General features: G+C 39.6%; 1 protein-coding gene across 5 annotated transcripts in view; it reads right to left on the bottom strand.

Moving 5' to 3' along the window:
- FER1L6 (fer-1 like family member 6) overlaps positions 1-20704 on the bottom strand; it is an 80792-nt gene that overhangs the window by 20577 nt on the left and 39511 nt on the right. For 4 of the 5 annotated variants that reach the window (XM_085572522.1, XM_085572521.1, XM_077781566.2 and 1 more), the window contains exons 14-29: positions 18429-18549; positions 17009-17109; positions 16250-16340; positions 15331-15450; positions 14125-14277; positions 12654-12840; positions 11985-12109; positions 9919-10053; positions 9231-9380; positions 5759-5869; positions 4982-5143; positions 3818-4001; positions 3447-3631; positions 2768-2890; positions 2605-2644; positions 766-881 (exon numbers count right to left, since the gene is read on the bottom strand). In XM_085572522.1, the coding sequence (XP_085428648.1) occupies positions 766-881; positions 2605-2644; positions 2768-2890; positions 3447-3631; positions 3818-4001; positions 4982-5143; positions 5759-5869; positions 9231-9380; positions 9919-10053; positions 11985-12109; positions 12654-12840; positions 14125-14277; positions 15331-15450; positions 16250-16340; positions 17009-17109; positions 18429-18549 (2104 nt within the window). The remainder of the gene's footprint in view (positions 1-765; positions 882-2604; positions 2645-2767; positions 2891-3446; positions 3632-3817; positions 4002-4981; positions 5144-5758; positions 5870-9230; positions 9381-9918; positions 10054-11984; positions 12110-12653; positions 12841-14124; positions 14278-15330; positions 15451-16249; positions 16341-17008; positions 17110-18428; positions 18550-20704) is intronic. The other variant, XM_085572523.1, reaches the window with a different exon arrangement.

Genomic DNA, 20704 nt, shown 5'->3' with positions numbered 1-20704 from the left:
GTAGCCACTGGTGTAAGTGAAAAATTGTGAATGTGCTGCTCTTTGTTTCTGTTTCCTTGCTGCATTTTGCCTTTGCTGGGGGGACAGAGCTTTAGGATAGCTCAAAAGACCAAATAATTTTTCAAAGAACATGTTTTTTCAATACTCTCCTCCAGTAATTTATCAAGCGTGAAATAGAAGGGCCTATGCTACTGCTATCTCTTAAAAAATGGAAACAGCACTTTTAAATTCCCATTTATTCAGCCACAATCTAATCCAAACTGTCCTAATCTTTTCAAACCTCTCATCTCTTCAGACATTTTGCACAGCCCATATAGTTTTCTTAGAATTCCTTCTGTCATTACCCAATCAAATAAAATTTGAGCTGAATATTATTTCCCATAAAGGAGAATGCACCAGCCATCACAGCAATGCTCTCCACCTCTATTTTTAAGACATTCTTAATAGGCTGCAATATTTTGGGATTTCCAGCTGCAGTATTTTACATGCAAACAACAAAACTGAATTTCACTGAAGTTTCTCTGGGTTTGTCTACACCAATAAATTAAGTCTAGGACCAAGTGGGCCACATCCACTTGGATGAGACCATGGTCTCCTTTGTGTCCCTTGTGCTGAAAGGCATTATCACTATAATTTAGTGTGTTTTATTCATTTAAAGTGTCTCAAATATATCTAGGGAGGGTTTGCCCAACTCAGCTGCTGATGCCAAGCTTTGGAGAGACAGTAAGTAACAACAGCCTTACCTCAGCCTTACTTTTCTCTTACCTGCAGTGTGGCTAGGTTTGGAGTTTTCTTTTGTATCCTTTTCAATGTCTTATCCTTCTTCTTTTTGTCTGAGTCATCCTCTATGATCAATGCTATGTGGTCAGAAGTCTGCTTATCTGCAGAAATTTAATGATATCATGTGTGTTTTAGTAAGGAAAGCATATAAAACACTTCAGAGAAGGATGCAAAATATATTTTTAAAGAGTCCCCCTTGCTCTTTTTCTATTTATTTCTCTAGTGCCAAACATGGGGATCTTCTCTTTTACCACTGGTGCTCCCAGGCAGAGAGGTGGCAATTTATGCTCTCTGTGGCTGCCAGTCTTCACAAAGAGCTTGCTGGACCAAGTGTGATGGTGTCCTGTATGACCCCTCCCTGATGGCCACCTCCCAGACCACCCTTTTCCTCCCTCTCTGACTCCTACCCAATGCAAATAAACAGATTTTATCAGCTTTCACATAAAATTTAAGGTTTATTTAAAATGGAAAGCTGTTGTTTAAGCTGACAGCTACTTCAGATATCAGGATCCAAGTCCTTCTCTGCTTAAACATATCACAAAATAGGGTGTGTCTCACCTGGTGAAAGCCTGGAAGTGTAAGAAATAGAAGAAGGTACACCAGACTAAAGTCAGATTCCAGACACTGAGAGGGGATTTCCCAACAAAAAGAGGGTGAGCCCTTAAAAGTTACAGTGAGATGGTTCAGCTCTTTGGCTGAAATCTGGATTTTGAGTTCACTTTACTTTCATTTTTTGAGTAGTTCCTGTGTGTTTAGCAGCACTAAATATTTAGAGATATATATTTCATGCCAGAGACGTCTTGCATGTACAATGCTTATCATCACAGGTGAAAATTTGTAACAAAAATGATCAGAAGAGAATTTGCAAGGTCTGAAATCAGCAGTCAGCACCAATAAGCCACAACTGCCTGAATAGCCTATGAATGGATGTCACAAAAGTAAATGAACATCACATTTTTGTAGAACATTTTCTATGTAAATATTTCCTCCATTTGCACAAGTGAGCTTCACTCAGAAACTGATCTCATCTCTCAGCAGCCCTGATGATCACTGAATCACCATTATCTGCTCTTCCCAAGATGTTGTCATGTGATGTATTTAGGTCATGTCTTCCATTCAGAACAACCTCAACACCCCCTTTAAACCTTTAAATCACCTCAGTCACTGGGGAGTGGTCAGCTCTGGCACGAAAAGGTGATTAATTTCATTCTGAATAGCAGCTCTGTGTAAACAGTAAATATTTCTTTATTTTCCCAGCCTCTCAAGCAGTCATATTTGCCCAAAAATAATTTTTTCCAGAGTTTAGTTTGATTATGGCAGGACCTGTTGAACCATGGAACACATATGTATGGAGACATACATACAGAGCCTGTTTCTGGACAATTCTTTTAGGTTCCTGTGAAAAAGAAAATTCCTAGAACCTAAGCTAGATAAAGCTTTCCAGCTATGGAAATAACTTGTATGCTTCCTAGCAGAAGCTGTTCCTGCATCACTGATCCTGAACTGGATTCAAAATTGAGAGGAATTTCTTTTCTGGAACCTGTTATAAGTGCAGCCTAAGATCAGGATAATCTCTATCTTGTATTCTTTAGGACTTTGACTTTGCTAATCTTTGTGCATGATACTTGGATGACAGAAAAATCATGTTAACCAAACACTGGCTGTGAAGTTTTAACCTACCCAACATCTGATCCTCTGTAGAGGAAAGAGCCCAGTACACCAACAGTACTTTTACCAGATATTGTTGACAGCAAAATAGTAGAGAAGTGATACTAGAGACACTTATGGTGCAAAGCAACAGAAAAATGCAAATAATTTACTTACTGTCATCAGGTTTTCCTTCACTGAAAAAAATTCCTTTTGCCTTTCAAAAGAAAACACAATGGACAAACTCCTCATTATGAGTGTAATATCAAAGAGGAATAATTCAGCAGTAAATCTACTTTTACAACATTGCTCATCTGTGAGAGTTTTGGGCATGACTCACCTTTTGCATTTTGAGCACAGAAGCATAGTATTTTGACCACCAGTCAATAACATTTTCAGCTGATTCATCTGCAATGGTTCTTTTCCTCCTCTTTGTTGACCGTCTGATGGATTTTTTCATCTCCTACCAAATGATGGTGAAAGCACTAGAACTGATTAAAACTAATCACCTGACTCATGACATTAAGCATGAACAGCTGTATACACAGAAAATTTCACCCTCCAAGAGTAAAATAAAATGCAATATGAATTCCTGTCTGTCTTTTATTCCAAGACACTTCATTGTGATCATCATATTATTAAAGCTATCTCTGTATTTTCTACTGACTGTCATGACTTTAAACATTGGAGACATTGCCACAGAGCAGCCCATACAATAGGCAAATCTACACAGATAATAAATAATGATGTTTCAAGGGATGCAAACATCTAGATACAAATTAGCTTCTCCCACTTGAATCTGCAAGTATTTTAAAACTATATTAGTGGAAGTAATGAAATTCTGTGGGGCAAAGCTGCGTTGTTAATTACTTCTTTTGAGGGTCAGCAAGATAGTGTGGGTGTCAACGTCAATACCCAAAATCTCTAAACCTGGGGTGAGCAGGTTACCACTTTATAAGGAAGGGCTGAAGTCTGCAAGACTGCAGAGGAAGTTAGCAGGTAGCTTCAGCTGTACCCACCTTCTGTTTCTTCTCTTTCCCTGGCTCAGGGGCAGAGTGCTCTGCTGCAGTGGCAGGAAGTGCTGTGAGGGATGGGTCTGGCTCTACCACCGTCCATTTACCCTGCTCCACCTCAGCGTAGATGTCATCAGCTAAAAATGCTTCTTCTTGGGGTAGCTCAGCAGGCTGGCATGATTCAGGGGAAGCTGAGATTGAAACTTTGCAAGTTAGGTAAGGTTTTGCAGAAATACTGTCATAGCATTTGATGATCATCAAATAATCATGTGATTAAGGGTTTGACGTTATGCTCAACACAGTAAAGCACACTTCTAAGTGTAAACCTCTAAGAAGGTGCTTTGTTCTTTTATTTGGGGTCAGAATTGAACACTTACCTTCCTCAGTTTCTACAACGTCTACTCTGTTAGGGGCAGCTTGAGGACCTAATGGGGTTTTACACAGGAATTGCTTAAGACAGTTGATGGTGTGTGTTCCAACAAGAGTACTCCTCCCAAACGCCCTCCAGTCAACCACACAGATGCTTAGTGGTGGATGCAAGAGTTCATTTTCAGGCAGCTCCTAGTGCAGGTGGAAGACAGCAGCATGAGTGAATTGCTAGAGAACATAGGACACATATAGAATATTTCTCATGCACAACAATAAGGCTTCTACTCTTCCCTCCTTCCCTCCTCCTCCTTAGCAATGAATATATTCATAATGCAAAATGCTTTCAACATAGGCAACATGGTTTTGGTTTTCTGCAAAATCTGGAGAAAGCTTTGTTCTTTAAAATACAGAGTGGACTGTACAGATGGTGCTGCTATCTGCCCAATCTGCCTCAGTTGGCCCAAAAATGAGACGGGAACCCTGGGTAACCACCGTATAGGATGAACTACCAAGAGGAAATCAGCTCTTAGGACAGTACAACAGAAGCTAGAAATACTGTAGGAACTGTACTTCAGCACCCATGTTATTGTTTTGATATATTTTTCTCAAGAGCAAACTGAACAGATTTACAGTTTTATTCTGTTGGTGACCGATTCTGAAAGTGCCATCTCTTATAACCCAACCAACAGGTGGTACATTACTTTGCAGTTCATAAAAGCAGGTGTGACAATGTAAGAAGGTCCTGAGCTCAAAAGCCAGAAATTATAAATCCCCTTAATAGCCCAGTAACAAACAAAGGAAAGTTGCAAAAATGGAAAGAAAACAAAGGAAACTGAACACTACCCAGCAAAACTGGAAAGGAGGAGGAAAAATACTAAATATATTTCTGTTAGCTGCCCACATGTTCCAATCTATCAGTAAAAATCAGATTGAAACATATTTTCTTATCTTCTTGGGACTTAACATGAAAAACATAATCTTCTTTTATTAGATGGTTGTAGTAGAAGTCTTTTAAAGCATTTTCAAATCAATAGCATTTGCACATGAACTGACATCCCTTAGTATTTAATCAAGACACAGAAGAAATTATTTGACAAGAAAGGAAGATAATGGTAATTAACACCTTGTCTAACCAGAGAACAGACAGGCAAGGGGAAGCATGCTGTACACACCACTTCAAACCAGTCTGCAAGGCCAGTGAAATTGGGATTTTTCTTGTAGCTCTGTATGACAGAGGATTTGACTCCTTTCCCTGCACACTCGATGAGAACCTGGGGCCGATCTACCGAAAGGAGCTGGACTTTCTTCAGCTCTCGAACCCCCCAGAACAGGACCTGTGGTGTGCAGAGAGAAAGAAGCACTGTTAGCCTGCAGAAACCCTGGCTTGGCATGGCCAGATGGGCTAATAAGCAGGTGGTGTGAAGGCTGCAGAATGAGTGGCAGTGATTATTGAGGCTGGGCAGCATCAGGCATTGCAGTGATAGGAAAAGCTGCCGCTTTTCCCAGATTTCTAATATAAGGCTACTTTGGACACAAATTGTACAAGAGAGGAGAGTAGGGAAGGTGTAGACATTTGTACACAGGCAGGAGGAGTTGTTTAGCTGAAGTCAAGGGCCCAGAAAAAGCCTGTGAGATAGATAGCTGATGCCAAACTTCAGCTCCAGTGATGTCATTTGCAAGGGGAAGCTCTCCATCTCCTGTGGACACTTCCTTGGTTGCACGGAGTGTGGATCCACCAGCCATGCTCTGCACAAGAGAAATCCCTTCCCAGCAGGTCAGGATTGAGACACAGCCCCACTGTTTCTCAGGGGAAGCACAGCCTTGCATGCCCTTATATGCTATTTTCCATGTGAATCATATTGATCAAATTTGTAAAATCATCAGTTGTAGTTCAACAAGAGAATAAAAGGAGATGAGGTTAGGAAAGGGAAATAGTCAAAGTATCTCACCTCCACTCTGTATTTGCTTAAAACAGGCCGTATGTTAGCTGGGACTGGGTAAATCTGGCCAATATCTGGTGGATCCAGTGGGGGAAGTCTGTCTGGATCTGACTCGGGAATCTGAAAAATGAAGCAGTTTTAACTCAGGCTGGTTTTCAGATGAATAAAATCAGTATTGGAAGTATATGTTGATAATGGCACATAGAACACACCAATCCAATCCATTTTATAAGACAAGCTGCAGAGCAGAACTGTTGTGCTGTGAAAGGAATGTGACTTGAAATGCTCTCTCTCATGCTGTGATGCTAAAACATCTGGAAAAAAAATTATTGAATGGATTGGTTTATGTGCATTTCTGAAAGAAGGGCTCTTTTTACCTAGTAGGACATAGCTTGCCCTACAGACATGCATGTACTGAAGCATGGTAATTCTACGTACTAAAAATGGAAAGCATGGTAATTCTATTTAACAAAAATCCTGAGCAAAACTGCATAGAAGACTTCCACAGGAAGATTATAAATGTGATTCTAGTTAAAAAGAGCTGGTGAACAGGTAGCGCACATCAGCAAAAACACACGTTTGCTGGAGAGACAATATTCTAGAGCTGCTATGGAATAGTGTTCCAGCATTATTGCATGCTCTCACTATCTAGCACCTCTCCAACATTAGGGCTGAGTCTTCTCTGTACAGCCACTAAACTCTTGTGGCACTTCTGTTCTTTATGTGTGATTGTGCATGAACCTGCCCCACATTCAGGAGCATATTTGGGTGTACATGACTGCCCTGTTCCAGCCGGGTGGGAGGAGAGCTGACTCCAGAGCAGCTCTGAGGTGTGACCACCTCTGCCTCTTGCTGTGCTCCAGGCTTTGGTGCACCTTCTGTGACAAAGCTCATTGGCTTCACTTCCCAACACCTTCCTTATTTTTAAGTGTGTATCTACGACCTTCTCATTCCATAACAGGACAGATCTGAAGCCTGGCCTGATTTAGAAAATTCCTACATAAAACAGTGGAAGCCAGCACCTGATGCTGAGTCCTGCCAGAAGCTCAGGCTGTGGCAGCAGGGAGCAGCCACAACAGAGCTGTTCTCAGCTTTCACCTGAAGCGTGGTACCTGAGGATGTGCAGCTTCTGGAAAAAGAAACACAACTTCTGGAGTGCAGCAGTGCTCCTAAGCTGACTTGTCCCTACTGAGAGGTGAAGCAGGTGAGATACAGCTCTCAAAGGGTCTGTGAAGTTGAAGTCTTCTGCTTCATTTAACCAGGCAATCTGTCTATGCATAGTTGTGTGGGAGTCTAATTACTATGAGGGAGAAAGGATGTGTTCCTTGGTACCTTGTAGGTGGAGGAAGAAATGGGTGGAAAATATAATATCTAGAACAGCACCTGCAGCAGAGGTGAGTATTCACGTAATTACCAGCAATAATTCACATAATTAGCAGCAATAATTCATGTTCACATGTGATCTACATTTTATCAATAAAAATCCAAAGCAATTAATTTAATAACTTCAGAGAAAAAGAGGTGAAAAATTATCTACTACTCAAATGACAGAGTGAAATACCTGCATGAAGGTTTACAAAGGGATTTTGCTTTTTTGATTAAAAAAAATCAATAAACCCTGAGCTCATTCTGAGCAAAAGCAAGACTCTCAGTATCCATTAGTCCATATTTTTTTAGTGCACTTTTTCTCTGAATGCCAGGATGCTTCATTGTAAGATTAATTTTATTCCTTCAGCAAGACACAGCATTAATTTTGAAAGGAGAAAGGAGCATTCACTTCTTCACAACACCAAACAGTACCCTCAGATCAGAGTTATCAAGAATGCTATGTCATAGGAAAAGTTATGGGTTCAGAATGAGAATAAATCAGTGATGAGAGAGGGTTTTTTTTCCTTCCTCACACAGAGCACCATGAGGAATCTCCTGATGTTGGAAAAAACCAAGAGTATACCAACTCTTGGAGTACTTTGAGGCCAGGCAATTTCATTTCATGAAAGAAAATTAAATCTTGAAATCAGAGAACAAAGTGTAACAAGCCCTCTGGAAAGGATATAGAATGAAATAAAATGCAGTTGAAAAACATTAAAGGAATTTTGGAAAAGGACTGAACACAACAAAATGGATTGGGATGAAACGAAGTGCACTGAAAAGAACCAAAAGAGGCCAAATCATACTCACTGAAGTTCTGAAATGAGGGAACAAAGTGAAACAAAGGGAGAGGAGAAGAAATTTATGAAAGTAAATGCTTGGGAAAAAAACCCAAAACAAAACAAAACAAAACAAAAAAACCCAGAAAATTCTGATAAAAAGTGCAAACAGCACAATGGAATGGGATGACATGAAGTACAGGAAAATGGACCAAACTTCACCAAATGGGTACTCACTTAAATTGTAAGATTTAATTTCCTTTCATGTAATGAAGTTGTCAACTTTCTAGAGAATTCTTAGGAGTATATTTGAATAGATCCCCTAAATGGTGTTTCTTCTTTATCTCAAAAGATAGTAAAACAAAATATAATATATAATTTTTTTTGTTCACCAAAAAGTGAAATCACAGAAAGGTTCACTCACACCTGTATAATTCCTTAGATTTAAACCACTGAAAGTCTGGGACTAAGATTGGACCCAGCCACACTCAGGCTCCTCTCTGAGAAGCAGTTTAGAAAACAATAGGATCCTTTCTGCACCTGGTGACTTGACAGGAGGGCTTCTCTAATGAACTTTGTCTGAAGCTCTCCCTTTCTCCTTTGACACCACCATAATAAGGAAATATTCCACATGGTGGTTCATTTCTGGCTTTCACCAAAGACATAAATAGCTATCATGATTAAAAGCCTGTTTTATCTGTAAAATATGTTATGACATTCCACATTTTTCCCATTTCAGATTTCAGAATAAATTATTGTAGGTTTTCAGCAGATGGAGGTTACCTTTAACTGGTGGCTCTGCAAATTTCAGTGAAATTGCCCAAAATTCCAGCATGATAGACCCCAGCCCTGCATCTACCAGGACTGAATTTTCCTTTTGGCTTGCCGCTGGAAACCATGTAGTGTTTCTTTTAATATAGTAGGGGTATCTAAAAACTCAGCCTCCCTAATCCAATCATTATTATTTACTATTTCATTTCCCTAAGAGTGAAAACAGTATTGGGAGCTTCAAGGCTGGTAGTCAGGGCCATGTGCTACTCCAAACAGCAGGTCATTGCAATGGCAGTGGGGTTTTCAGTTTCTCAGGCCAGAGCAGAGTTTAGGGCAGGGCAAGTGACAGCAAAGGAGGCTTAGAGTGTGTGAAGGGTTGGCAGGGGTGGGTGTGTGGGGGCAGTGGCCCCTGATAAGGTGGAAGGGGTGACAGGAGTTGCATGGGAACTATGAGGCCCAATGGCTTATAGTTCCTATTAATTCAAGATGGTCATGCCTGATGCCATGGCAGCTTTTGTGAGCCCCAGGGTGTAACATGTAATTGTCAAGAAAGTCAAATTTACCTCCAGAAGCTCAAATGTGGCAAGAAGGTCTCCTCCTGAAAGACTTCCACAGTGCACTGGGTGGTAACAAAGTTTTGGTGGTTCATAGTTTTGATGAGCAAGTCTCACCACAGGGGCAGCCACTGTAGACCCAATATATTCTGCCTTACCCTAAATAAAGGAGAATAGAGGGGTCAAATGCATTTGGATTTCACAATGGTTATAGGAGCTGAGATGATGCAGAGCTTAGTATTATGAAAAAAAAAGCCCTCTGAAGGGAAGTCCAAGATAAGCAAAGCAGCTATGAAGAAGAAGAGCTGAGTACTTATTAGTTCTTCAGTGTACCCAAAATTTCTGAGGTCTATATTTAATCAGAGAGACTGCATCAGAGTCTGCATAGTTTTGACCCAGAATTAGACACAATATTTACAGAAGTGTTCAAGGGACCTGGGGGCAAGATGCTTCTGATTTCTGTAAGCTGGTCTTTGGGAGCAAGATTCACTTGGTGAAAATAAAAGGCCACATCTTTGCAAGGCCATTTAGTGAATCTCAGGACTGGTCTCAGATGTTAAACTGCAAACCACAGTAGCACTGAGCTCTATTCAGCAAGGTGATCCATTTAAAGGCTATTCAGTGACTCAGCTTTGCTTTCATGCTTGCAGTAGGATGTAAAAGCCCAGGTTTTTAGTGAGAAGAACTTCGAGTTTACCACTGCATCATCATCATACAGCTCGATGACAATCTCCGGTGGGAACTGGGCAATCTCCTCTTTGTCACCATGAAGCACAACGCTGTTGAAAAGCAGTGTCTGGTTCCAGGTGGGGGATAAGGTCTGAGAAATGATCTAATGGAAGAGAGGAATGTTTAATGAGCTGTTTGGTTGAGTGCCCTTCAACAGGGCATGTTCGTCTGCTGGTGACCTCCTTGTCCACAACCCGAACAATGCCATGTCTGAGACACATTTTTCAGCAGCTCCTCCCAGCCAGGAGATTATGAATCTTTTGCTGTGAGGCTGGTACCTCCAGTTTCTCCATTTCCCTGTTTGCCTCACAAATCCCTAAAAGCAAACCAATACATGACAACTGTGTAGACAAACTTCAGTATAAAGGAAAGCTGTTGGTTTAGGAAAGCAGGTACATGTCAAGTACTATTAAAATAAAGCTTTTGCCCCAACTGAGGCCAGTTATCCAGGGCACATCTTATTTTTAGTTCTGTGTAATGACACTTAACACTTTATGAAAAAGAAGATATTTTCGTGAATCACTCATAAGAAATCAGAAGTTTTTAATTTGTTGTAATTTGAATTAGGTGGATGCTTATAGTATTTCCTCATAGAGAATGTTTTAACTGACTAGACAGAAAATATATTTAACAAAGATAACAGTTAAAGAGGAAAATCATGCCAACTGCAAAATTACTCTTAACCTGATATCATTCTTCTGAAAGGGAATAAGGTTCTTTGCCATTTATTGCTTCTTAACTGACACTTATGAAAACATGCAAGTTATCAGCTGCCATATTTTATTCAGGTAGTGAATAAACTTAACACATCTGTGCCTATAAACACCTATTTTTGCTGGGCCAGATTCTACTTTCCAGAATCTGGTGCATCTAGACACTAATTTAATTGGATTCATTCACCCTCTTCTATTTGAAGTTAAAACCACATTACCGGAAAAAAACAATTAATAACCCTGAGGCAGAAGTAGCACAAGCAGGCATTTACAATTTAGAGAAAGGCTTTTATTTTTGCTCCCTTTGGCACATGCAACAGAACTTGCTTTGTAACAGAATCAAATGTCAGAGGAATATTAGAATTAATTAAATTGAAACAGTCTTCTGTGAAGTTTTAGTGGGGAGGGGCTGGATAAGAGGGTTACATATTTTTTTCTGATGCAAGGGTGTATTTGGTGTGAAGCAAGATTACATTTGGCTCAGCAAGTTCCGTTTGTGGCATGATTATCAGAATTCCTGCCCAATTTAAACTCCAGGGCAATTGTAAAGGGACCTTTGAAAGTAAGTCTCCATGTTCTATGAGGGACCATCCTCCTGCTCACTTGCTCAGGCTGTACTTCAACCCTTCTTGCTGAAACTCTTTAAAAGTTTCCACTTCTCTCTAGAGGCCCCATGGGTGCTCATTTGATCCCTGGAGTTTCCTGAGGGAGATGGGAGACCATTCCCTACTGGGCATATTTTAGCAGCCTTTAAGTCTCCCACCTCTCTGTTTCCTGCTAATTTCCATTTTAATGCTCTAAAAGCACCAATATGCTTTGCCAGATTCCATCACAAAGGGCTGTGCTGGCTACAGAAGCCATAGAAAGGTCTTCACTCTGCTCAATGGCTGAATGCACAGGTTGGAGGAAAAGAGAACCACGAGGGTTCCTCCTTACACCCACATTGATACCTAGCAATGACAACAGTCCAAAACACAGAAATAAAAATGTGAAGAAAGGTACATGTACTATGAAGCCCCAGTAGTCCCAGAGAATGTGATATCTGAGCTAAAATAAACTAGTATTGCTGCACCCATTATTAGAGTAGTGAGTAACATGTAAACTTTTTCCTGTTTGCAGTGGACTTTCAGGATCTGCTCTTTAAGAGTAGGCATCTAACTTTTCCTGCTAGGTACCTCCTTGCAAAAGCAAGATTTTCCCTTTTCATACCTTAAGTGTTTAAAAACAAAACAAAGCAAAACAAAACAAAACAAAACAAAACAAAACAAACCCAAGAAAATAAAAAGAGTTTTCAGTCACCAAAAGAGGCTTTGGAATTTACCTTTGTGGTCTGGCAGCGTGATGTGAAAGTAACTTTTGCAAAAGGATCAGAAAGTCCAGTGCTGTCAGCGGCAATGAGCCCCCTGGCCTGGTACATGTGGGCTCGCAGCTGGAAGAGGTGCGGGGCTGCATCACGGCAGAGAAAACAGCAACATCAGCTCCATGGAAACAGTGCAGCACACGGGCAGGAGGGCAAGAGCCATCAGCTGCTCTCCAGCCAGGATCTGACAAGGGGAGCGGTTGCTAGTGCTGTCTCACTGAAGAAGCACCTGAGACACTCAGAAGTTGTGCAAGAAATCTGAATTCACTCAAAATCAATTATGTAGGTCTCTACTGCAGGGCTATTAAGTGCCAGTTTTTATCTCCTGCCACTTTTTTATCTACTAGGTTTTCTATGCATCATCAGGAGAACTGAGGGATGCTTCCTCTCCAAGGAGAGGGGTCCATGGGACAGGGAACAGAAATTGCAAGTGAACAAGTTCCTTCTTTCCCTGATATCTACAAAGTGGCAGTGGCAGAACTGATGACTTGGCAATGAAGCCAGCCTTTTCTGATGAGAAGAAGCAAAGGCATCATCATCTTAGAACAGTTACTTTATACAGGGGTTGTACCACACTGAACTAGAGCTTTTGGGGCCAATTGTTAATAGAGAGAAAAAAGAGTGCCTTACTTTTATACAGCAGGCAAGCAGGTGAGGGCAGAACACTGTGCCCTGAGCTGGTGTTAGATGGTAATTCAATCTCATATCCTACAGGCAAATTCTCCATGGCACTGTGAGCATGGCTGCTAGGTCCAAGCCATAGGTAGATGTCCACCTTTGCCTGCACAGTCCAGCCCAGAGGGCGTTTGCCTGGGAGCTGAAGAAAAAATCCAGTGTTACCAACAATCTCAAGAGAGGTGGCTGGATGCTGAGTCTTACCAAGACAGAGTAAAATAAAGAAGCGTTCTCTGAGCTGATATACTGATAAATGGCATTTCTTCACAGTGAGTGGCTCTGAAACTCATTTAGTACAAGAAACTTCTGTGATTCTTAGGGAAGGAATTAGTAGTTTGCTCAACTAACAGTCTATGTAAACTGCATACTGCCTAACACGCACAGGTTTGTGCAGACTATCTTACAGCTGCACACATATAAGTGCTATTTTATGCCCTACTTTGCCCAGACTTCAGCCCACTTTCCATTTCATGCAGTTTTGCTGGTATCCAGTAATTAGTCCCATGTATTACTAAAAATATTACTCCATTGGGTAGGTCAGAAAACATTTCCACTATAAAATATTGCTAGTCTTGACCTATTATTTCCTTTTTCTTCCTTCTCACTTCATCTAGATCTGCTAAGTTCAGAGTTTAGTATTGTCTGTTCCTAAGGTAATTCTTGATACTGAAGGGGCTGGATAGTTAACTGCAGAATATTTTATTTCACGCAGGAAAATAGTACTTTGCTTAGCAAGTACCTATTATCTGCTCTTTAGCTCTGCTCTATGGGAGTATTCCCAGAAGGCCATGGTGAAAACCCACAAAAAACTCATTATATGAAGTTACTCTGGTCTGGAGCATTTGAGTTTTTCCTGATGATCACAGTAACAATTACACTGCATAATATTCCACTGTAGGTCACACTGCTTTTGTAGGTGTATATCCACTAGGGTTTTCCTTTATCATGAATAATCCCATAGCAGTACTTTGGACATATATTGTGCAAATTTAAGCATGATTTAAATAGAAAGTATAAATAATTCCTGTATTACCCCTGAATACCTAGGTTTCCTCACTGGATTGCTGAGTGCTGATCTCTTACCAGTCTCCTCACAGGCTTTCATGTGCTACATTCTGATGTTTTGTCAGCAAAGAGGCTGTACCTTTTCTATTGTTTATGTATACAGCCATTGATAAACAATGTTTTATACTTGCCATAACAAGTAGGGAATTAATTACTTATACATCAAAAGCCTAAGAATGATAGAGTGAGAAGCATAATGATAATGACAAGCATAAATGTAAGGAGCAAATATTAATAAATGGTGGATACAAATCTGTACATATTTTTACATTACAAATCTGTAAAATACTGTTCCTGTAAGAAATCTGAATACCAAATGCTCCCCAGGCATTACCTGTGTTTCAGTGTGCCACAGACTTACTTTCAGGAAATGAGTTTTAATCTTCCCACAGTCCTTGCCTCTCTGCTCTTTTGCTGGGGAGTAGAGTATGCTTTTTGCTGGGACTCTTGAATATGCAACTCTTTTGTTGTTGCTGATCATCCAGATGAACACATCAGGCACTGTATTCTGTGGCTGTTAAATGAGGCATATTGAACTAAAACTGAATTTTTTCTATGAGCCACCACCATCATATTTTTGTTGAAATACTCTTACTAAGAGCTGATGCCTTCATGGCTCCTGTGGAGTGGCAGATATGCCTCTGAACTAAACAAGAATTGCAGTTCATGCTTTGCAGTCCATACCTGAATTTCTATTACAGCTGAAGGTAAGAGCTTTGTAGAGTGATTAAGGATTACTTCATAAGTAATTTCAGGAGAAACTAAAATTAAGAATCTGGGAATGGCTCTGTCTCAGGAATTAACTTAACCACAGACCACATAAGTAACTACCATGGAAATATCACCTATTTCATCTATACCAGCAAACCAAAAAGGACCAGCACCAGGCTCAAACACTGGCATATGATCATCTTTTCTGCTTGTGACAATGCTCAGTGAGACTGCCTTGCCCTGTCTCAGATAATGCTCCTCAAACAAAGCTTCGGTGTGTTTTGAAGAAAAGACCAGCCAAGGGGCTGCCCCCTGAAGGAGCTGTAAGCAAGGTCACTCTGTTTTAGGAAGGAAGAAAATTTGTGCCATGCCACTGTGCCACTTGCTCTCTGAGCCAGACAGTAGCCATGGCCCTCTTTGGTTTGCTAGCACAGGCAGCTCTCAGAGGCACAGCTTTCCAGTGGCTGGATTTTGGCCCAACCAAATATATCAATTTTTCTGTTATTCCCAGGCTAAATGATATAGGCACTATGAGCTCATATCAGTCCAGATTCATACAGGTATCCATACAGGTGGAGACATGAGTTCATATCAGAAATCTGGCTTCTGCAAGCCACAGGTATGGGATGACCTTATTTAAAAAATATATCTGTAGTGCATCCTCTCCATATCACACAGCTCCACACTTCCTACCCTGGTTTGATAACAGCTCCACTTAATGCAAAAGAGAATAAGGACCAGATATCTGAAGGAGAACTCTTTGGATAACCAATCCAGAAGTTATTATTCACATGAGATTATGAAAATCAAAGCCAAGTCCTAGATTTTAAATTTTTCTGAATTCTGTGTGGATTACCTCATCAGCCAAAAATCGAATTTTATCTATAAAGTTCTGAGTCTCATGAATCATTTCATCCACTGGCATCTTCTTTTTCTGCTGCTGAATGATTCCCTTGGCATCACTGGACATTGCTTCCTGCAGTGAGGAAATACAATATATACTCTCCATCTGTTATTAAGTAGTTTGAACTGAAAGAGAAACAGTCTTTGATTCAATTTGAAAAGAGAAGATGGGAGACACTATTTTCAATGTTTTTTGTTCCAACAGAAACTGATCAACTCTTTGGAGCTGGACAACATAAAAATTGAATTTTGCCCATTTTGTCATTGTTTTTCTGTATACTGCATGTATGGAAGTCCCTAAAAACATGTGGCTGCCACCTAGAATTACCAAGCCTTGATCCAGACAGAAGACACAATCTTTTGTGCTACAAACAGTAAAAAAAAGTAATAAATATTCAGATGACCTCCACCCAGTTTGGTTTCTTCTCACTCATTCCCTGGAGGAGACTACTAGGTCCAGTAAGGTCCTCCTCCTAAGGTCCTTGCAAAGGCCAGACTTTGCTAGACTTGAAGCTGAGCACCACCACAGTAGAGAGATGCCTGACAGCAGTGTAAATTTGGTGCTTTTCCACTGAACTCAGCATCATTCCATGTTAAGATGCATAGACAAGAAAAATAATCTCATTATTAAAATTACTTATTGGTATTTAAAATCAACATCTTCTGATTCATTTTAGTGTATCTGACAACTCTTTCTTAAGCACAGTGGGATTTATTAAAATAAATGCTCATGGATACTGTATTCATATGAATTTAAAAGCATTCCCATATGAAAAAAAAAAAAAAGGAAATAAAACAAGAGAAAAACCAAAGCAGTATGCTTTCAGTCATTATCATTGCATCAATGCTTATGGAAAAAGAACAGCACATACCAGCTCTTGCCTGAACAGCATGAACCTCTTTTTGTCCAAAGCAGTGCACTTCAACCCTTTGGGTTTCTTTTCAGCAATGACCATGAATGCCCTAGGATACAGGAATAACAGGGGCTTTAAATCTGTTATTTTTTTTTTTTAGTGTGAGGATACTAATGTGCTAAAATACATTGGAATGTTCTGTGTCTGCTGCAGTACATGAACCAGAAGACAAAGGTGCTGAAAATCTCTAAAATATTATGTACCTATAAGATTAAAGGAACAGAGTCCAAAACCTGTGCACCACATTTCTCAGAAATGGATTAATAGTATCTAGAAATAAGGGCTTATATCTAGTTTGAGCCAAATCATGTCATTTGATACAGAGCCCACTGGATCTATACCAGTATGTGGCATCCTTTGTTTTTATATTAATCATGGTTAGTTTTTTTTACAGTGTATCTATCACACATTTTATTAAATCCTACTTACCACCCATAGAATATATTCTTAGAGTTCTGAAAGCCAACATAATATGGCAATGATTGGCAGTCTATCTATTGTCAATACTGAATATGGAAAATAACAATAAATATTTTCTCTGTCTAAATAGAAACTGCAATTTGGGAAGGTCTTTGCTTTTACAGCAAAAAAAAAAAATACATAGCTCAGTAAGTCTACTGTACTTTTTTAAAATTATCATCAGTTTCCTTATCTAGCCTTGAATTTGTAGCCAACAATATATTTAATTTTCTGTATGCATCTACTAGAGATTATTACCTGCTTTGATTGATAAAATCATTTAGGGTTTTCTTCATTTTCTCCTCAGCTGCAGTCTCTGAAACCTTGATCAAGTCCTTTACTTGCTCTAATGATTCTTCCTATGAAAAACACACAAGAAAGACATTATGCACAGGAGGACACTTTGTCATTCTGTCGGTGTTACAGTGCTCTTTATGACTAGCAAGAATGAGGGAGGTGATTTTGTGGCCTGACAGAAAGAACTTTTGATATATCACTATACTTGAAGTTCACAGAGAAAAGACTCCAGTAGCATGATATATTTTGACCTTTTCTCAGTCTTTCCAATTACTTGTCCAAGCTATTACTGCTTGGAGCAACTTTGTGTTCTTAGTTCTTTGAGGAAGATCAATAATTTGGAATTTTTTTCCACTAGGTAGAAGAAAAAAAAAAGTTCTTCTTGTTTCTGTTTAAAAAGCTGCTTAACTTTAGCAAGTTGCTGGAATTAGTATCTTAAAATTCAGTGATCACTTGAATCCATATGTAAGGTCCATAATACAATTACATAATCCATATGTAATCCATATGTAAGGTCCATCACAAAACCTACTGTGATCCATGAGGAATGGAGCCTGTTCTTAAAAGTTAAAATAAATATCTGGATTTTCAGCAAGGCCTGTGGGTGTTGGGGCACACTGACAAACATTATCTCTCCACATACATATATTCAGGTGTTTAATATTCAGATACCTGAGTTCAAAATGTTCAGTTATAAGCCATTCTCTTCTCCTGCTACAGCCTTGCATAAGTGTGACTTCAGTGATGTTGCTCATGAGATATATATGGATAAATGAGGGATGAATCAGACTCTTAATCTGAGTCCCCCACATTAAAATATTCAACATTAGGACTCACTTTAAAAACCCTAAAAAACAACAAAACCTACTTTCTTGAGACTGTTGATAGTCAGCTTCAAACAAAGGTAGAAAAAAAAATCATTGGGGTACAACACTCTGATGAGGACATGAGAGTGACTGCTCATGAGATGATATATCTTTCTGCCTCTGTCAATGTTTTAGGAAAATGAAGAGAAAATATTGTCCTTTAAGGAGTGCCCAGTATAAATATAAGGCAAGAAGACATTAGAGGAAGAGCCATAGGAGACAAAATTACTCTGTTTCTCATAATTTAATTATTTGAATGTTTTTACAAAGAATAAAACATTGCTGAGGAGAGAAAGCAGACCTATAGCCAAAATTAATTGTTGTGGTCAGGAATACTTGAGCAGCTCTAATAGTTCAAAACAATTTGGGGGAAATAAAAAGGTATCAACTGCTTTCTCACAAAGGGAACAAGAAATGCAAATGGGAGAAATTTTGAAGGCCTGATTTGGGAAGTGTGGCCTCTCACTGCCACACTTTGCTGAATAAATGAGCCTGGGAGGATGGTTGCCACTTACCAGGTGATCTGCCATTTTCTCAAGAGTGTTGGAAGAGTACAGCCGAAAGGTCTGGCTGCCCCAGCAGCTCTTTACACAGATACAGGGCTTCCTCTCATCGTATGGCAGGTACTGGTAGTTCCTGTGGAAACAAGGTAGGGAGCAGATCACAAAGATGACAGAGCAGGTCAAGGGGTGGCAGAGCAAAGAAAAGTTGTTTGGTGCTCTCACAGCATAGAAACTGTAGGCACAACAGGATGTGCTCTCACATGCTATCAAGTAAATCCTGGGAAGGGCAAACACAAACACCAATTATGCTACCAGTGAGATCCTTGAACAGAAACAATTTTAAGCCAATGGATCTAATTTCAGTGCTTTCCAGGGTGGGAGAAAAGCCAAACAAAAACGCATTCAGGGAAGCTCTGAAATACTATTAATAGTGGGAAACTACAAGGGGAAAAGGAGCAAAGATTAATATCTGATCACATTTTCAAAAGCAATGGCTTCACACACTGCACAGTGGGAGAGCCATGGCAGAGTCTCAACACCACATTCCTTTTAAAAGATGCTCTTTTTCAGGGTTTGTGGAGACTGACATTCCATGTGAAAACTTGATCTGCAAGGCCTGCTTAGTAAAAGTAATAGCAAACTCATAATAACTCAGTGATAAAATGCATCCACTGCTCTCTCTTCCCACACTTTTGATCTTAGGCCCAAGTTGTCATATTGACTCTTGTAACTCTGCTTTCCTTGTGTGTTCAGCTGCAGGAGTGACTTGCACTGAAAAAAATGAGCAGGAGGGCAGCATAACTAGAGTCTCTGCAGACCTGCCACACAGCTGATGTTCTGATGAGATCTGCTGTGGGTACCATGCCAAGTCCATGTACCTGATAAGCACATTGTCCTCCTTTATACAAATACTAGAGCCTTATGAAACTTCATTGCTCAGCCACACTGGATTTAGCAATAGAGGTCTCCTCATCTTCTGTACCAATGGTGGGACAGTGGAGACCTTTTTAATGTGTATGAACATTTGCAAACCACTTCATGGCCCTCTGGCCATGGCTCTAATGGCCTCAGATAGTCTCAGTGATTTCAGATAGATCACCAAGCCGAGACCATGGAAACAAAATCACTTTTTGCTCTTGAGTGTCATATCAATGACCCCAAACTTCCACACATCCCAAAGAGGTTTATGTGTGATTTTTTTTCCATTTAAAAAGATTAATATCTTCTCTATAACTTCATTTTCCTGCCCTATGTGATATCAAAAGAGAGAGAATTTTCCATTTACTTTCTCCTCAGTAGCCTACAACAAGGTGAGGCTTACCCATTGAATTTGGTGCACAGCAGAGCTACACAGGCCTTGGGTGTCATTAATTCTGGTGCTTTCAGAAGGGAGAAAATCAATTCAACCATCTCCCAAGGCCTGAACTTATTAACCTGAAATTCATAGAGCTTATGAACCTTTTAATTGGATTTACTAAGAGTATATAGCCATGAAAAATTCAAATGGAAAACTGAAAATTCATGTCTATTATTCCCACTATTACAATTTTGAGGAATTGTTTTTTCAGTTTTAGCTTATCCTTAGTTTAAGTTTTGACATAAATATGGAAAACTCCTGGGAGTTTCATAGTGTCTGCTTTAGAAGTCTTATTGTTCTGCCTGTTCCTTTAATTAGTTAGTGGTTTTAATCTCCAAAATATACTCTTCTTTTTGTTTTCCATTGCTCATTTATGAACCTAAAATGCAGTTGATCTAAGGTACTGGATATCCCATTAAGTATTTATTAATACTAAAAATATCCAGTGGTGAGACCACCAAGACATCATTATAAGAAGACAGTGAAAAACTCATTAATTGGTATCTGTGGCTGACCAAGCTGTTTTAAATAGCAGAGGAGAGAATAAAAGATGCAGCATTCTACATAAATCTGAGAAAAAGGGATCTTTAATGAGAGAAAATTTTATTAATTCTGGAGCAAGTCAAGAAGCAAATAACTGATTTCAAGAAAGATTCATTCTTTTACAATCGTTCTTTAAATCTAAATTCCTGTTAATGGAGAACTAAAACATCCCAGCTTCTCTCAGGGAAGATAATAACCCTCTGCATGTACCCAAATTTGCAGTCCTGTTAACAACGAAAGGCAACTGTCTTTCTATCAAGCACTGATAGAAAGTGCTTTTCTCCTCTCTTTTTTTGCTTGCTGCAAAACCAGAATTTTTTACCACAATATTTTCATTCTTGTTTTCTTTCACTAGCTCTTATTTCATCTCAGTGAGCCATTGCTTGCA

The sequence above is a fragment of the Lonchura striata genome, chromosome 2 (assembly GCF_050655825.1).
Source record: "Lonchura striata isolate lonStrDom1 chromosome 2, ASM5065582v1, whole genome shotgun sequence".
In the NCBI taxonomy this organism is placed as follows: Eukaryota; Metazoa; Chordata; class Aves; order Passeriformes; family Estrildidae; genus Lonchura; species Lonchura striata.
The sequence above is the reverse complement of the archived record's forward strand: the minus strand, read 5'-3'. Positions and strand labels throughout refer to the sequence as shown.